Genomic DNA, 19,593 nt, shown 5'->3' with positions numbered 1-19,593 from the left:
TACCTGACTATTTGCTATAGTGGTAGAATGTTATGTGTTTCAGTACTTCTCCCTCTACTGGCTGGTCTATATGAAGGCTAAAACTTTATACTTTAGCTCTGTATGTCTTAGGTTCAAACCCTGCCAACAGCCCAAATGACGGTGTCCTTATTGTTGCACGTGATAGAAATTCTCTCGTTCCAGTTTTCCTTTTAAGACAAACTGGATTTAAAAAGAGAACCACTCTTGAACAGATTCCATGGTTAAAAACCGTTATAGTTTGTCAGTTGTGGTCCACCTGTGTTCCACACTGCCACATTTCATTCATTGGTCTCACATTTCAGTTGTTTCTACCAGATACTGGCAGGTTTGAAAGCTGCCAAAGAGAGCTGTCATCAAACAAAATCACTTACATCAACATTTTCAGATGGGTACCTAAAGCTCTTTTATTTAAATTAAAAGTTGTCTGATTTTTCAGAGGTGCTGAATACCTGCATTTCCTCCTGCACAAAGCAGGAGCTGCAGGTGCTCAGCATCTCTGAAAATCAGACAACTACTATTTAGCTGCCTGACTTTTAGGCACCCATGTTCACCCTAGCTTCTCTCCCTCATTTGTATAATGTATATGGCATTTACCTACTTCTCTCAAGGGGGTACTGCAAAGACTGATGTATGTTTATCAAGTACTTTGAAGAGGACAAGTGCTCTGACAGTGATTTTATGGATGCTGGATATGGATACGCTTTCTCAAGACTGTTAGAAAATAGAAGAAAAAAGTTTTATCCGTAAGATCTATTGAGTCAATGCTAACAATGTAAACCAAGAATTTACATAAAATGGGATCCCTTTGGGAAGTCCAACATCCGAGATGTGCTGGACTTTCGCAGCCTACAGTGCTGCCATGTGTTGTCAGAGAAAGAATCCACACCAAGTTTTCTAATGGTCACTGATAAACAACAGATCAATAAGGAAATCCCATCTGATGATGGTGTGCGTGAAACTTTAAAATTCACTGCATACATCCTTTTCCTAAAGGAAGATGGAGATACTATCACTTGCATTTTGAAACAAACCAGTTAGTGGGTTTCACTGGCTCCCAGGGATAGTTCGAAACACATTAGATCTTCTCGCAGCTCAGTCTGTACGTGTGCCCAGCTTGGTATATTTCCAATAGCCACATACTTATCTTCCATTACCAAGGCACATTCATCAGAACATAAGAATGGCCATACCGGGTTAGACCAAAAGTCCATCTAGCCCAGTATCCTGTCTTCTGACAGTGGCCAATGCCAGGTGCCCAGAGGGAATGAACAGAACAGGTAGTCATCAAGTGATCCATTCCCTGCCGCTCATTCCCAGCTTCTGGCAAACAGAAGCTAGGGACACCATCCCTTCCCATTTGGTCTAATAGCCATTGATGGACCTATCCTCCATGAATTTACCTTGCTCTTTTTCGAACCCTGTTATAGTCTTGGCCTTCACAATATCCTCTAGCAAAGAGTTCCACAGGTTGACTATGCGTTGTGTGAAAAAATACTTCCTTTTGTTTGTTTTAAACCTGCTCCCTATTAATTTCATTTGGTGACCCCCAGTTCTTGTGTTATGACAATGAGTAAACAGCGCTTCCTTATTTACTTTCTCTATACCAGCCATGATTTTATAGACCTCAATCATATCCCCCCTTAGTTGTCTCTTTTCCAAGCTGAAAAGTCCCAGTCTTATTAATCTCTCCTCATACGGAAGCCGTTCTATACACCTAATCATTTTTGTTGCTCTTTTCTGAACCTTTTCCAATTCCAATATATCTTTTTTGAGATGGGACAACCACATCTGCACCCAGTGTTCAAGATGTGGGCGTACCACAGATTGATATAGAGGCAATATGATATTTTCTCTCTTATCTATTCCTTTCTTAATGATTCCCAACATTCTATTAACTTTTTTGACTGCTGCTGCTGCATACAAGTTTAGTTCACTCTTAGTTATTTGTACAATTTGACTTTAAAACAAAACAACCACCCCATAATTAAAACTTGGACAATGGAAGCCTTGGAACCCATGAATAATCGTAAATATAATGCAACTGTTACTGAATGTTCTTCTTTCTTACTACTGTGAACTGAATTTTATTCCTTAGCTACAGAACATCAAAATATCCTATTACTTTCAGGCATATTGTGAAGCCCACTCAAATTTACAAGCTCAGTATGATGCAAGATTAATAGCCTGCAATTACATTTGTACTGGGAAGCCAGCACTCCTTGCAAATAGAATGGGACAAATTCACATTTTCAGTATTTGTCTGACAACTGTGTAATTAGCCTTAGTAGTTGCTGACCACTGAATAAGAATCTGAGTGGTAGGAAGCAGGAACATGGGCAATGAGAGGCATCTCTGGCACTGGGAAAGAGCTGTGCAAGCAAAAACGATGGGAACTGGAGAAGGCATCAGCATGGTTTAGGGCTGTATAGAGAGACTAGAGTTGTGCTAACAAATGATTTTCCAGTTTGGATGAACCAGAAAAAAAATTGTTTCAAGTCAAACAAAACATTTCATTCGACCCAAAACATTTCATTTGAAGGTTTTTCCTTTATGAAACTGAAGGAAAAAATCAGTCTGAAAAGAAAAAGATCAAAATGTTTATTCTGAAATTATTGAAACAGTTTCTTTTTTCTTCAGAATTGTTTTGGTATTTTCAGCCACAACAATTCGTGAATTTGACATTATTTGCAAAATATTTTGGTCAAACTTAAATATGCATTTTTTGGCAAAAAAAAGTGTTATCTGAAAAATTTTGCCCAGCTCTAACAGAGGCACACCAGAGCGCGCTTCAGATCACAGCTAGCTACTAGACCTATTCAGATTTTGCCCTTCCCTAGCTGTCAAATACAAATACTGGCAAAATGGTATTTTTATCTAAGCGAAAGATTCATTACATCCCTAACTTTAAGACCATACATTTTAAAGAAAAAAAATCCTATGGTTTTATAAATGCACATGTAACCAAGTATGCAAAACTACAGTGGTGGGGAATATGTATGTTACACCCATAAATACAAATAAAGCAGGAATCTCTCCTGGAGCTTCTCTTTTAAGAAGTTAAGCTTCCAAAGTGAGAGAGAACCTCATGTACTCTATTAGCATATAGAGGCATGATGCACAAAAAAGATGTCATGACCTATTCTTAGAATTCAGCATAATATATAACAAAAGGTATTTCTGCATGAGTATGTTGCAGCTTTACAGTATCAACAATCAGTGTGAAATAAATTATCCTACAAAGGAATGTTTGAAAGCCAGTACAAACTAAAGAGCCGCTTAACTACTTAACAACTGGGTGCCTCATATCATGGGAAATGTCACTTATGTTGCAATTTAAATTCCTCAGGATATATTAATTTTGTATCTATGTAAAAGATTATTAAACTTTGTTAGTTTCACAAAGTTCTGTGTAGACTTCACGTTTCCAGATTTACTCGTAACATATACATACATATACGCGCTACTGATGTCAATGGCAACAGGTACAGGACCCCGTCTAGGGCTGGATTGTGAACCTTTTACTTTTTTTAATAGCAGCAATCTCCACAAGCTGTCCCATTGATGGGACCACTTAGGGAATAAAGTGCTTTCCAAAGTGAGTAAAGGTATCAAAGTGGCTCTGACAGGTGGAAATCTATCTTGTGAAAAAGTCTGACCTGTTTTTATTTACACTTGTTCACTACTGCTAGAACATTTACAATTGCAAACAATCTTCATTGCATAGACAGAAATCCGTTTGCCATATTTGCATTACGTAGACAGTTACTAGAACCTGATTTGAAAAACCATTTAAGCAACAAAAACAATTTCTAATTAAAAAAAACACAACAAAAGTAAGAGAAGCAGGTTAATTAAATGTTTACTTTAAAATGCCTCTCAAAGAGGAAAATGTTAATTTGATTTTATCAGCACCATTTAAAAAAAATAGATAAATTTAGCATACAGCTAAATGCTACGAGTTTTGACTTAACTAGCACAATTCAAAACAAGAGATCCCTTTGCTTTCCTGTATGCCAAATAAGTTAAATCATTCTTTTCAGCCACAACGTGCATTCTGACCAAGCACATTTCACCCCAAGAATCAAGCATGCATCAAGGAAGGTTGTTGTTTAACACAGTGTCAAAAAATTCTTTCAGATGCACCTTCCAAAAAACACAGAATGAACAGTTACCTACAATACGGATTAGAGCTGCTCATCCAGAGGGCACATCTACACTAGCGGTTGGATCAAAGGGCAGCGATCGATCCAGTGGGGGGGTCGATTTATCATGTCTAGTATAAACACGATAAATCGACCACCGACTGCTCTAGCGTCGACTCCAGTACTCCATCTCAACGAGAAGCGCAAGGGGAATCAACGAGACATACTGAGTGAAGACACCACGGTAAGTTGATCTAAGTATGTTGACTTCAGCTACGTTATTCACGTAGCTGAAGTTGCATAACTAAGATTGATCTCCCCCCAGAGTGTAAACCAGCCCAGAGTTCCTCTATCCCTTTGTCACCTCCCACATTTTCACATAAAAAGTTGTACTATTTCCTACATAAATAGATATTGTATAATTAAAAGCAGAAACTAACCCTGTTCTCTCACTGTAACTGCACTTGGACTCTAAATAGGCGTTTTAAAGAAATAATGTACAATCAGAAGCTAGTCTACCTTTTAAAAAAAATAGCTCATCTACTAACCTACATTCACTTTAGTTCTTATTACCCACCTTGTCTCAATGAGGTAAGCAGTGTAGGTTTCTTGCATGTTCATGGCATTTCTTCCAGTCCGTTTTTCTGCTTCCGAGACAGTGATCTCTATTTTCTTTGATAAACAATCTTCCATCATCTTAGAAGAAAAGTTACAAGGGTCACACAAGTCATTGGAGAAAGAAATATGCATCAATTCCTTTCTCCTTCCCCCCCATCTCTATCAAGAGACAAGTAGCCACTTTATTAGCTTTTCCCAATGTAAAGCCGAGAATTATTTTATTATTTATCTTGCAGTAGCACTTAGAAGCCCCAGGCATAGATCAGAACCTCACTGTGCTAGCGCTGTACAAACACAGAATGAAAAGACAGTTCCTGTCCCAAAGAGCTTACAAGGAGACAACAGGTGGATACAGACAGATGGGGAAGCACAAGAAAAACCACAAGAATATTGGTCACTATGAGTGGCAGACAGCAACCTCAGTACATCAGCTGTCTGACCACCGTCAAATTGTTGTAGGCTTTATGGTAAAGGAGCATTTTAAGGAAGGATTTGAATAAGGTCAATAAGATAGCTTTGCACATGCTTACAGGGAACTCCTCCCATGTATGAGGGGCAGGACGGACAAAAGCATAAAGGTGCTTATTTGAAAATTTAACAAGTGGATGATGAAAGTTGGCATCAATGGTAGAGTGGAGGCAGGAGGCAACATCTCAATAGCATATGGTAGGCTGTGAATGGCCTTGAAAATGAAAACCAATTTATGTTTGATGTGATGCAGAAAAGGGAGTGAGTGGAGAGATGCAAAGAGAGGGGTGATCTGATCAAAGCAATGAGAGATGAAAGTGATTTTTTGCAGCAGTCCTGTGAATGGATCTGTGTGGGGAGGGATTGCATTTGGTGCTCTACAGGAACTAACTTCTCCTCTACTCCAAAATGTAATCCAGCAGCTCCTAATTTTTCCAGTGAAAGGTTCATGCCATAAGCAACCTTAGAAACTACAGAAAACCTCAGCTCTTATGTAGAAAGAAATGTATGCACATATAAAGGGCACCTTCATCTACTGGAAGTTGCAACGGGTGTCAACAGAAAACAGATTTACCACACATACAAATACAAATGCCTTTTTCTTTAGTGGGGGTTCTGCTAAAAGATGGTTTTATCACTGAGCTTTTGGAGAGGAAGAAAACTTAATTTCTACAGTATGAACAACCATAGTTAGACAATACAGCAATAAAAACCAATGGCGGCTGGCCTAAACTTGCACTCCCTTTGGAGCTAGCATTGGTGAAAGACTTTCAGGAAATTACCAGTATAGAAAAGCAGAACGTGGCATTTGTTCAATAGTGCAAAATTCTACACAATAGTTTAAGACAAACTATAACAAAAAACAAAAGCCTTATTCTACTGAAACTACATTCTCCCTGCCTAAACTCACTCTGAAATTAGTCAAGTTGAATTTGGGTGGATCACTGAAACTATCACCTCTACGTCTTGAGTGATTTTTAAAGAGCTAGATGTGCTAGTATCAGCGTCCAGCCCAAATTCAACTTGAGTGATTTCAGGGAGTTTATCTGGTCAGGACCTTGGTTTGTCATTTCAGCCAAGAGACAGACCTAGATGACAGACTCACAGCAGTGGGTTTTTTTGTTTTTTTTAGTTGCTATAAAGATATATTGTAAAGCGATACATATGAGCTGTCCTACCCAGCATTACACGCTGGAAACAGCAGAATGTGGTTATGTCAATTACGGTCTAAGACCAACAAAAATATTCCAGGAAATAGTATATTTGAGGAAATGTAGAAAAAAAAAAATCTAGCAAAGGATGTGCTAGCAATCTTATACATGCACATTGCAGCACAAGTTTCCAAAAGTGCTCTGTATCATCCAAATGAGAAGCAGGCTGTAAGGCTGAAATAGAGGCCACAACCCCTGTGTACCTGTTCACAGATTATTAAGCCAGAAGGGACCACGCAGTGATCATCTAGTCTACATAGGCCATCAGACTTTCCTGAATTAATTCCTGTTTGAACAAGTGCATAACTTTTAGGAAAACATCCAATCTTGATTTTAAAAATGGTCAGTGATGGAAAATCCACCACAACCCCTTGTAAATAGTTAATTATCCTCACTGTTAAAATGTGCACCTTATTTCCAATCTGTATCTGTCTGGCTTTAACTTCCAGCAATTGGATCTTGTTATACCTTTGTCTGCTAGACTGAAGAGCCCATTATCAAATTTTTGTTCTTTATGCAGTGGATACTGGGGCCACTGGAGCTGCGTAAACATGGACCATCCCCAGTGTGTCCTTTTGGGTCAGTCACTGGAGACATTTTCTGCAACACGTAAGGGTTGTGTAAGCACTCGCCTCACTGCCTGTTGAGTGTCCGGGGGGGGGGGGGGGGGGGGCGCAGCAGCCAAGCCACCGGTTATGGCGGGGGACCTTAGAATCCCAGCACTAGTGACGGGTGCTGGAGCCTTCTCTCTTCCCATTTTGTCACTGATCTTTTTAGTAAAAGTCACGGACGGGTCACAGGCTTCCCTTAGTAAATATTTGTGACAAAATCTTTACTAAGCCACCTCCTATTCCTCCCAAACCCACACTCAACTCCTTTAATCAGATCACTTAGAATTATAGGGTCTATATTATTTGTGAAAGTGATACTTCAGAAGCAGATTATGTAAGTATCAGCCACCCTTGAAAGAGTGCTATTTAAGAGTAACTAAAGAATGAACAGAATTTTTAATATTTAATAATTAGATAGTGACCATTCCAGGAGGCATCTGTCTCAGGGTATGTCTACATCTACAATTTTGCAGCGCTGGTTGTTACAGCTGTATTAGTACAGCTGTATAGGGCCAGCGCTGCAGAGTGGCCACACTTACAGCAACCAGCGCTGCAAGTGGTGTTAGAAGTGGCCACACTGCAGCGCTGTTGGGCGGCTTCAAGGGGGGTTCGGGGAACGCGAGAGCAAACCGGGGAAGGAGGACAGCTTCGCCGCGGTTTGCTCTCGCGTTCCCCGAACCCCCCTGCAAACCGCAGGGAAGGAGACCTGCTTGCACGGGGGTTCGGGGAACGTGAGAGCAAACCGGGGAAGGAGACCAGCTTCGCCGCGGTTTGCTCTCGCGTTCCCCGAACCCCCCTGCAAACCGCAGGGAAGGAGACCTGTTTGCTCGGGGATTCGGGGAACGCGAGAGCAAACCGCAGGGAAGGAGACCTGCTTGCACAGGGGTTCGGGGAACGCGAGAGCAAACCGGGGAAGGAGACCAGCTTCGCCGCGGTTTGCTCTCGCGTTCCCCGAACCCCCCTGCAAACCGCAGGGAAGGAGACCTGCTTGCTCGGGGGTTCGGGGAACGCGAGAGCAAACCGGGGAAGGAGACCAGCTTCGCCGCGGTTTGCTCTCGCGTTCCCCGAACCCCCCTGCAAACCGCAGGGAAGGAGACCTGCTTGCTCGGGGGTTCGGGGAACGTGAGAGCAAACCGCAGGGAAGGAGACCTGCTTGCTCGGGGGTTCGGGGAACGCGAGAGCAAACCGCAGGGAAGGAGACCTGCTTGCTCGGGGGTTCGGGGAACGCAAGAGCAAACCGGGGAAGGAGACCTGCTTGATTACCAGAGGCTTCCTCAGGTATGCTGGGATACCTGCTTATTCCACGGAGGTCAAGAAAAGCGCTGGTAAGTGTCTACACTTGATCACCAGCGCTGGATCCTCTACACCCGAGACAAAACGGGAATACGGCCAGCGCTGCAAACAGGGAGTTGCAGCGCTGGTGATGCCCTGCAGATGTGTACACCTCCTAAGTTGCAGCGCTGTAACCCCCTCACCAGCGCTGCAACTTTGTGATGTAGACAAGCCCTCAGGCAGCTTTAAATTTCCTACCATATCCCTGCTGTCCTGAGGCTTTGGGTCATCTATAATGAAGAAGTTACTTTATGACTCTAGAGCAGAGTTTGCAAGTCTCCTCAAAGGACTTTTTCATTCCACCTTTTGAGTGAAATTCTTTGTTAATAGTTTTCATAAAAACAATGTTACTTAAAAAGTGCCAAAGAATTTTAAGATCCGAGTCTGACAATGCAATAAAGGTCTAGATGTAGAGTGAACTAAACATTATTTTGCGACTGCAGTACGAGCCTACATCTACTACAACGGTTTATATGACATGCCCTGTAGGTTCAGCCAATTTTCAAGCCACTATTAGAGAATTACATGGGTGAGAGTACCAGGAACACCAGGGTACTTCTTAATTTTGCATACATATAGCTAACACTTATTTCCCTGTAGAACACTAGTTTTCACTCATATAATTTTTTTTTGTTAAAATAGTTCCTCTTATACAGAGAGGGCCAGCTGTGCAAAGTTTGTTGTATAAACTCACCTGAATACTGGTAAGCCACGAAAGTAGAGTAGGTGTGTCATTAAACCATCATTTTGAATCGGTTTCCGGACAGTCATCCCAACTAAATAGGTATGCCATTTTTAGGAGCCAACAAGATGCATTCCAATCTATTTTAAAAGTTGTTTTAGTATCTTTTTAAAAGATATGACTATCAGGTAAGACCATCACTGATAAGCTCCAGATTATCACTGCTCCAAGTCTTTTACACAAATTTATTTTATTTAAAAAACAAAGACAATTATGAATATACATAGGTTTGATGGTCAAAATTCACTATAGTGGGAAGAAATGTGAGAGCAGAGGTGCTCAGAAAGTCTAATGTTATTTTAATATAATTCTGTTTGTTACGATACCTTTCTACTGTACCTTCCACCCAAGGGTCTAAAAGTGCTTCACATGTGCTAGTGAGTTTAGCCTCAAAATGCCCCTGAGAAGGAGGTAAGTGTAATCCCCATTTTACAGATGGGAAAACAAAGCATGTCTTAGAATCACAGAACTGGAAGGGACCTCAAGAAGTCATCTAGTCCAGTCCACTGCACTCATGGCAGGATTAATTATCTAGACCAGTGCTTCCCAAAGTCGTGCAGCCGCTTGTTCAGGGAAAGCCCCAGGCAGTCCGGGCTGGTTTGTTTACCTGCCGCATCAGCAGGTTTGGCCAATCGTGGCTCCCATTGGCCATGGTTCGCCGCTCCAGGCCAATGGGGGCTGTGGGAAGGGCGGCCAGCACATCCCTCGGCCTGCGCTGCTTCCCGCTGCCCCATTGGCCTGGGGCAGCGAACCATGGCCAGTCAGAGCCGTGATCAACCAAACCTGCGGATGTGGCAGGTAAACAAACCGGCCCGGACTGCCTGGGGCTTTCCCTGAACAAACAGCGGCCTGACTTTGAGAAGCACTGATCTAGACCATTCCTGACAGGTGTTTGTCTAATCTGCTCTTAAAAATCTCCAATGATGGAGATTCCACAACCTCCCTAGGCAATTTATTCCAGTGCTTAACTACCCAGACAGTTAGTTTTTCCTAATGTCCAATGTAAACCTCCCTTGCTTCAATTTAAGCTCACTGCTTCTTGTCCTATCCTCAGTGGTTAAGAAAAACAATTATTCTTCCTCCTCCTCCTTCTAAAAACCTTTTACATACTTGAAAACTTATAATATCCCCTCTCAGTCTTCTCTTTACCAGACTAAACAAACCCAATTTTTTCAATCTTCCTTCTTAGGTCATGTTTTCTAGACCTTTCATCATTTTTGTCACTCTTCTCTGGACTCCCTCCAATGTGTCCACATCCTTCCTGAAATATGGAGCCCAGACCTGGACACAATACTGCAGTTGAGGCCTAATCAGCCCAGAGTAGATCGGAAGAATTACTTCTCATGTCTTGCTTACAACATCTTGCTAATACATGATGTCCCTGAGAATGATGTTTGCTTTTTTTTGTTTTGTAACAGTGTTACACTGTTGACTCATATTTAGCTTGGGGACCACTATGACCACCAGATCCCTTTCTGCAGTACTTCTCCCATGGCACTCATTTCCCATTTTGTATGCATGCAACTGATTGTTACTTCCTAAGTGGAGTACTTAGCATTTGTCCTATTTAGTTCAGATCATTTTTCCAGTTTGTCCAGACCATTTTGAATTTTAATCCTATCTTTCAAAGCACTTGCATCTCTCCCAGCTTGGTATCATCCACAAACTTTATAAGTGTACTCTCAATGCCATTATTTAAATCACTGATGAAAATATTGAACCAAATCAGACTCAGAATTGATCCCTGTGGGTCCCCACTTGATATGCCCTTCCAGCTTGACTGTGAACTACTAATAACTACTCTCTTGGAATGGTTTTCCAATCACTTATGCACCCATCATATAGTAGATCCATTTACGTTGTATTTCCCTAGTTTGTTTAAGACATTATGCGAGACAGTATCAAAAGCCTTACTAAAGTCAAGGTCTTTAAACCATGATTTGAGGACTTCAATAACTCAGATATAGGTTAGGGGTTTGTTACAGGAGTTTGTGAGTGAGATTCTGTGGCCTGCGTTGCGCAGGTCAGACTAGATGACCAAAATGGTCCCTTCTGACCTTCAAGTCTATGAGTCTATCTACCACTTTCCCCCTATCCACAAGACTCGTTACACTATCAAAGAAAGCTATCAGGTTGGTTTGACACTATTTGTTTTTGACAAATCCATGCTGATTGTCACTTATCACCTTATGAACTTCTAGATCAGAGGCAGGCCAACTACAGCCCGCGGGACCGTCCTGCCCACCCCTTGAACTCCCGGCCACGGAGGCTAGCCCCCGGCCCCTCTCCTGCTGTACCTCCTCCCCTGCAGCCTCAGCACACCATGCTGCCAGCACACTGGGCAGTGGCATTGCGAACTCCTGCCAGACAGCACTGCAGCATGGCTAGATCCAGCTGGGCAGCGTGGCTACCAGTCAGGCTGCTCTGAGTGGCACGTTAAGAGGGCAGGGAGACGGGGGGTTGGATAAGGGACAGGAAATCCCGGAGGGCAGTCAGGGGACAGTTGGATGGGGCAGAGGTTGCGAGTGGGGAGCGGTGAGGGGACAAGGAATAGGGGGTGGTGGATAGGTGTGGGAGTCCTGGGGGGGGGGTCTGTCGGGGTGTGGATAAGGGTCAGGACAGTCAGGGGACGCGGGGGGGTGCATGGGGGCTGGGGTCCTGGGAGGGAGCTGTTGGGGGGTCCCATGAGGGGGCAGTCAGGGGACAAGGAGCAGGTGGGGTTGGACAGGTGGGAGGGTTCTGAGGGGGCAGGGGCTAGGCTGTTTGGGGAGGCACAGCCCGCCCTACCCAGCGCTCCATAAAGTTTCAGAATTCCCATGTGGCCCTTAGGCCAAAAAGTCCCGCCCCCCAGATGTTTTCAAACTGATTGCTTAATTATTTGCTCCATTATTTTTCCAGGGACAGAAGTCAAGCTGACTAGTCAGTAATTCCCTGGGTTGTCCTCATTTCCCTTTTCTAGATGGGCACTGTATTGGTCACAGATGGGAAGTCAAGGCACAGAGATTTAGCTTCTACAGTAAATAAGGGGCGGCCGCTCTATGCGGTACCTATGGCAAGCACAGATCAGGTAGGGGCCCACAAAGGCAGGCTCCTGGCACCCCAGGCAGAAACGTTACCTTTAGTAGGGGCAATGATTTGCGTGTGGCATTGGGGGAGTCACACAAAGGTCCTGGCATTACGGGGGGAGGGGGGAGAGATTTGGCAAAGGCCAACACAAGGCACAAGCCAGCCAGAAAGGAAGGTGGCAAAGGAAGCACCATTAAGGGGCTGGTGAGACGTCAGGACAAGGAGTGAGAAGACCAGGGCGGGGGAACCGGCCCAGAGAGGAATTCACAGGAGAGCAGGTGATTTGGGGAGAGGCACTTTCCACCTGTCGCTTCTCTACACCCAGGCTGCCGCCCCTGCCCGCCCCTCACCCAGGACTCGGGCCACTGTCCTGCCCCGCTCTGCCCAGGCCTGGGCCCCTCTCTCCTGCCCCCTTCCACCGGGGGCTGCAGCCCGCTCCGCGCTACCTCTGCCCCGAGCGGCCGCCGGCCGCAGGAAAGAGCGGCGCTCGGCAGAGGCGCCTAGGCCGGAGCGGAGCCCGGCCGCCTCCTCTCCCTCAGCCGGGCCGCCCCCGCTCGCGGGCCGCCCGGCCCCCTCACCGTGCCCGCTGCTGCTCCGCCGGGTTCCTCCTCCGCGGGCCCGGTGCCCGGCTCAGCCTCGCCCGTCTGGCAGCTGTGGCTAGCGCCGAGCGGCTCGGCCTCCGGCCTCTCCATGGGGATGAGGGCCCGGCTCCCCCTCCGCGCAGGCGCTCAGCCGCGGCGCCTCCGGGGGCTGGGACCGGCCCGGCTGGGCAAACTCATGGCAGGGCGGGGGAGAGCCTCCCCCTGGCTCCTCCTGCTGTATCCCGAGGGGATCCCCCTGCCAGTGACGCGCAATAACGGGGTGCAGCCCCCTGTCCCCCCGCCGCTAAACCACAGGCAGGGCCCAGCTGCGCCCTGGACACGGGGGTAATCAACAGCGGTCAATAAACGTGCTCCAACTGCAACAAACTAATAAGGGTGCGGTGATAAAATAATAACCTCATAATGCACAGGATAGAATATGTATTAACCGTGCAGATGGGAGAAGAATTACTGATGATTCTGGTCGCCCGTCAGGGATAAATTAATAATATGTTAACAGCGAGCACAAAACAGCTATCAATGATTATTCATGATTGAAATGTTGGCATAGTTACAGTCATCCCTGCTCTGACTCCACCCAGCTGTCCTACAGGAACAGGAGTAGCTATTGAGGATTTATTATTACATGACTAAACATTGTATTGTACTGTTAGTCATTTTTTGCATTATTGTTCTCTTCATTATTTCAGTTTTATTTTTGGTAAATAACAAAAGAGCTGCTAATGTTAGTTGTTAAGAACTGTGTGACATTGGCAACATGTGCAGTGGACTGTCACTCTGACCACCTCACTCTCACTTTAGAATCCCTCTGCTACCTGCCTTTTCCGAAAGGGAACAGGCAAGCTTCTGATTTATAAATGTTCAGTTTAGCTACTCTTGTATCTTCCCTCCCAACTGTCTCCAGTGCCTGTTTGCCCGTTTTTCTGATAGGCACCTTCATGCTGTTTTACCCCCTTATACATGACATACCCTTCCTGAACCAGTCCATAAATCCTGTTCTACAAATCCCTGGTCAAAACCCACATCTACCATGATGCCTACAGGAAAGTACCAACTGATAACAGCTAGGTACATGGCCAGTCGCTTCTGATAGTTATCTCATTTATTTAGCCTTTAAACTAATGTTCTTGTTACTACTTACTTTGTCCTCCTTCCCCATTCCTTCTGATTGTTGCACTCACTTGTTGCATCTTGTCTTAGATTAGAAACACTATTTTTCCTACATGGACATATATCATCTGGCAGAATGGGACCCTGATCTCAGTTAGGGCTTCTAGGCACTATTATAATAATACAAATAATAATAAATAATTAAGCAGAATATCTTTCATTGTAGCTTGAGAAGTAAAACTGTGCTTCATTGTTCTTTCAGTGGGCACAACTTCAGCATTAACCACAGCTGAACTTGCACATGTTCTTCATCGATAATTTATCCTTTTCTCCCAACTGCATTTCAAATAAACCCCAAAACCTTCTTCACAGAACTGTGAACGAATATCCTGCATCTGGTTTCTATTCTGTTGTCTTCAATGTTTGTTCAAATTTCTTCTCAGATGACTTGAATTGTTATCTCACCCCTTCTTTCTAGCAGGGCAGTGAGTTTCCCAAGTTTTTTCACTGAAGGGTTTCTTGGAATGAAAGCCTTTTACAAATATGCGAACTGCTGATATGTCCTTTGAATATGATTGATTTAAGATTTGTTTTATAAACCCAAAGTCCAGTTTAGATGTAAATGCATGATTGCACACTGTAACACAAAATCTGTTTCCCATTATGGTGTGGTCCTCAGTATGTTTACTCAAGATATACATTAAGATTCATATCTTGTATCCATTACATTTGCATTTAAAGGACGTGCATACTCAAATTTTTCTGATCTATATCAGTAATATAATTGAAATTCTTTAATGAAACCTATATACACTATCAAACTTTGTTTTTATTATGAAAACAGTGCTATCAGTAAAAGTAATAATACACATCACCTCTCATCCAATTATTTCAAAAGCTCTTTAATCAGGAATTCTCTTAATATCTTTGTGAAAGAGGTAAACATTATTATATCTCTTTCACAGATCAATAAACTGAGGCACAGAAAGACAGGACCGCCCGGGGGTGGGGGCGCAAGTGGGGCAATTTGCCCCGGGCCCTGCAGGGGCCCCGCGAGCCCTGGTCCAGTGGCAGTCCAGGTCTTCGGTGGCATTTTGGCGGGGGGGAGCATTCAGTGCTGCCGAAGACGCGGAGCAACTGAAGGGCCCCCCGCCGCTGAAATGCCGCCGAAGACCCAGACCGCCGCCAAGTGAGTACAAGTACAAAGCTCCCCCACTTTGCCCCAGGCCCCCTGAATCCTCTGGGCAGCCCTGCAGAAAGAGGTCAAGTAACTTGCTTGATCACATTAGCAGAGATGGGAATAGAATTCCTAAGTCATGGATCTTAGTTCTGAGCTCTTACCAATAGACAACACTGCTTCTCTGTGAATAAGTGTGTAACAGAGGAAAACATAGGGCCAGATTTTGCCATCATTATTCATGTTGAATACTACTCTTTAATTATAAAAGAAAAAATATCACTTATAGCTTGTACTCAGTTAGAAATACTGTGGGGTTTGCTACCTAATTTTGATGCTGAAGTATATGTACTGCACCTGAGGGCCTAGTCTTCCATCAATGCATGAGGGTTGTATAGACATTCCTGTCACTAAGACAGTTACATGAGCATTATTCAACAACCTTTCTCAGGCAGAAGTCCCACTAAAGGCAATGGGAGATTTGCCTGATTAAGGACTGCAGTGCCAGGGCTGAGATTTGTAAATAGGAGTTTACCACTATTAGTTAATTGTTTTCAGGCTGTCACAGTTATAGGACTAATGGCATTTTGGACCCCTTTAGTCCTTCTTGAGTGCACCCTTTAAGTGACAGGCCTGGCTTCCTGCATCTGTTTCCCACAGTTCAACCACACTAGGATAGGGTTTCTGGGGATCAATCATGTTAAAATGACAGGCCCAACTCGGTTTGGCAGCTGTGAGCCCTTTCACTTTAGGGACCTGTGACCAGTGAGGTGGTTAAAGTGACTAAAAAAACCCAACCCTTCTTTTTTTTAAACAAAGTAGTTATTTATTCATTCACCCAAAAGGTACAAAGCACACATAGCAAATGCTAAAAACAATCAAGGTCAACATGTATATTTCCATTTACGGAACCCTTAATCTTTCCTTATAAGCTTTCATACATTTCAGCTAGCCCAGTACCTCCATGTCTTGATTGTAGGAAGCAGACTGCTTGTTGCATTATTTTATTATTGTTTATTATCATAGTGCCTAGGAATCCCACCCCCATTCTGCTAGGTGCTGTACCAACAGAGAACCAAAAGACAGTCCCTTCCCCAGAGACCTTACAATGTCGGTATAAGACAAGAGACAAAAGATAGGGGAGTACAAGGAAAAAATGAGAATATTTGTCAGCACACCAACAGCTTAACCATTGTCACATTTTTTGTAAGCCTGAGAGCACAGTAGTGTATTAAGGAAGGTTTTTGAAGGAGGATAATGAGTTAGTTTGGGGGATGTTTATGGGGGACCCCGAGAATGAGGAGCAGCAGGAAAGAAAACACCAAGGTGCTTGTTTGAAAATGTAGGTGGGTGATGCAAGACAAGTAGCTTATATTTGATTCATTAGGGAAGAAAGAGCTAGTGAAACGTTGCAAAGAGAGGGGTGACATGGTCAAAGCCACAGGCTAGGAGCATTCTGAATAGATATCAGCAGGGCAAGACTGCATTCGTCAAGGTCAGAGAAAAGGATGGTGCAGTAATTGAAATGGGAGACAATGAGAGCCTGGATGAGAGTTTTATACATATGGATTGACAGGAAAGGCCCCATCGTACAGATATGATGTTGAAAAAATCTGCAAGATTGAGGCATAGTCTGGATGTGAAGAGCTTAGAGTCAAGTTCCAATTCCAGATGATATTCAGGTTACAGGCCTGAGTGACAGATAGGGTGGTAGTGTTATCCACAATGGTTGAGAAAGGAGGTTGTGACAGATATGGCTATTTCCTGCAATATCTTTAGAAGATCTTAATATATTATGTTTATGTATCGTTGTGGGCAGGGATTATGTATAATTCCATGGAGAAGGTAGACCATAGCCCACTAAGAATATTGGGGAATGATTAGGAAAATTCACTCAGGTTGTAACACCTCCTAAGAGGTCCCACTAGCTGGTAAGACTTGCACATACTGGTTCAAACTGCATTCTCCAGAGACCAACAGACAAAGCAAGGACTGTGCTTGCTCAGGGAGATTAGAGAAGCTACAAAAACAGCAAACCCAATAATAATGGGGGATTTCAACTATCCCTGTATTGACTGGGAACATGTCACCTCAGAATTGGATGCATGCAAAGATGAAATTTCTAGACACTATTAATGATTGCTTCTTGGAGCAACTAGTCCTAGAATTCACAAAGGGACAGTCAATTCTTGATTTAGTCCTAAGTGTTGCACAGGGTTAGGGTTAGGGTTAGGGTTATATATAGTTGAACCACTTGGTAATAGCGACCACATTGTAATTAAATTTAACATCCTTGTTAAAGAAACTCACCACAGTAGCATTTTACTTCAAAAAGGGGAACTGCACAAAAATTAGGCGGCCAGTTAAATGAAAATTAAAAGGAACAGTCACAAGACTGAAATGCCTGCAAGCTGCATGGAAACTTTTTTTAAAACACCATAATAGAGGCTCAAATTATATGTACAGTAACTCCACATATAATCTTGTAGTTATGTTCCTGAAAAATGAAACTTTAAGCAAAATGATGTTAAGCGAATCCAATTTCCCCATAAGAATTAATGTAAATAAGGGGGTTAGGTTCCAGGAAAATTTTTTTCACACACACACATGTTTTAAACAAATAGTTTAATACTGGTACACAGTGATGATGATTGTGAAGCTTGGTTGAGGTGGAGGAGTCAGAGGGTGGGATATTTCCCTTAATGCTAAATGTTGAACTAGCGATTGGCTGAGCCCTCAAGGATTAACTCTCTCACTCTGCAAGGCAGCAAGAATAGAGGGAGATATGCGCATTTTCCCTTTAAGTACACTGCCTTGTTAATTATATGAGCTTGATGAGACCACAACTGCTGCAATCTCCCTCCGTCCTGAGCCCTGGTGTGTCCCCCCTGCTTTATGGAAGATGGGGTAAGCGGGGTGCAGGAGCAGGGGGGAGGGGGACATCGTGACATTACCCCCCTTTTTCCCCCTGCTCACCCCTGCACAGCAAGCAGGTGTCTCATGGAGCAGCTCCAAGGCAGGGGCAGGAGCAGCACATGGCAGTGGGGAGAGGGACAGCTGCAATTGCTAGCTTGCTGGGTAGCTGCTGCACAGGGAACATAAGGGAGCTGATTGATAGGGTGGCTGCTGGTCCACCCTGGTTCCAAGCCCCCACCAGCTAGCTGCAACGGGCTGCTCTTCCTGCAAGCAGTAGACAACTAGGCAGCTGCCAAACAATGTTAGAAGGGAGCATTACACAACTTTAAACAAGCATGTTCCCTAATTGATCAGCAACGAAATAACGTTAACTGGGATGACTTTAAGTAAGGAGTTACTGTATACCCCATATTAAAACAAAACAGTAAGAGGACCAAAAAATATATATATGCTAAGATGGCTAAACAACAGAGTATAATAGGGGGTTAGAACCAATTTTTAAACAATGTCTTTTTGTAAGTTGAATCCTACAGAGAGAAAATAGGAAAAAACTCTGGCAAGTCATGTGTAAGAGTATAATTAGGCAGGCCAAAAAAAGAATTTGAAACACAACTAGCAAAAGACACAAAAACGAACTGTAAAAAAGATTTTTAAGTACATCAGATGCAGGATGCCTGCTAAACAATCAGTGGGGTCACTGGACGATTGAGGTATGAAAAGGAGCACTTAAGGAAGACAAGGCCATTGCAGAGAAGCTAAATGAATTCTTTGAATTGGTCTTCATTGGTGAGAATGTGAGGGAGATTCCCACAGCTGAGCCATTCTTTTTAAGTGACAGATCTGAGGAACTATCCTGGATTGAAGTGTCAACACAGCAGGTTTTGGAACAAATTGATAAATTAAACAGTAATACATCACCAGACTAGACTGTATTCACGCAAGAATTCTCAAGGAACTCAAATATGATTGAAGAACTGGTGTGTAACCTATCGCTTGTCTCAGCCACTGTACCATATGTCTGGAGGTCTGTTACTGTGGTGCCATTTTTTTAAAAAGGATCTAGAGGTGCTCCTGGCAATTACTGGACAGTAAGCCTAACTTCAGTACTGGGAAAATTGGTTGACATTATTGTAAATAACAGAATTATCAGACACAGATGCACATGGTATGTTGGGGAAGTCAACAGAGGTTTTGCAAGGGAAAATCATGCCTCATCAAACTATTAGAATTATTTGAGGAGGTAAACAAACATGTGGACAAGGGTGATTTGTTGGATATAGTGTACTTGGACTTTCAGAAAGCCTTTGACAAGGTCCCTCACCAAAGGCTCTTAAGCAAGGTAAGGAATCATGGGATAAGAGGGAAGGTCTTCTCATAGATAAGTAACTGGTTAAAAGATAGGAAACAAAGGATAGGACTAAATGGTCAGTTTTCACAATGGAGAGAGGTAAATAGCAGGGTTCGCCCAAGGATCTGTATTGTGCTGTTGAACATATTCATACATGATTTAGAAAAAAGGGTAAACGGTGAGGTGGAAAAGTTTGCAGACAATACAAAATTACTCAAGATAGTTAAGT

The 19,593-nt window shown here is 43.5% G+C and overlaps 1 protein-coding gene across 1 annotated transcript in view; it reads right to left on the bottom strand.

The window, feature by feature from the left end:
• The window catches only part of SNX4 (sorting nexin 4), a 58,125-nt gene extending 45,201 nt beyond the window's left edge, over nucleotides 1–12,924 (bottom strand). The window contains exons 1-2 of the mRNA XM_030579770.1: nucleotides 12,790–12,924; nucleotides 4,741–4,859 (exon numbers count right to left, since the gene is read on the bottom strand). Of these exons, the coding sequence (XP_030435630.1) occupies nucleotides 4,741–4,859; nucleotides 12,790–12,903 (233 nt within the window). The 5' untranslated portion in view covers nucleotides 12,904–12,924. The remainder of the gene's footprint in view (nucleotides 1–4,740; nucleotides 4,860–12,789) is intronic.
• Nucleotides 12,925–19,593: the final 6,669 nt, after the last annotated feature.

Source organism: Gopherus evgoodei, chromosome 11 (genome assembly GCF_007399415.2).
Source record: "Gopherus evgoodei ecotype Sinaloan lineage chromosome 11, rGopEvg1_v1.p, whole genome shotgun sequence".
NCBI classification, from domain to species: Eukaryota; Metazoa; Chordata; order Testudines; family Testudinidae; genus Gopherus; species Gopherus evgoodei.
This window is presented reverse-complemented; position numbering and strand designations above follow the sequence as displayed.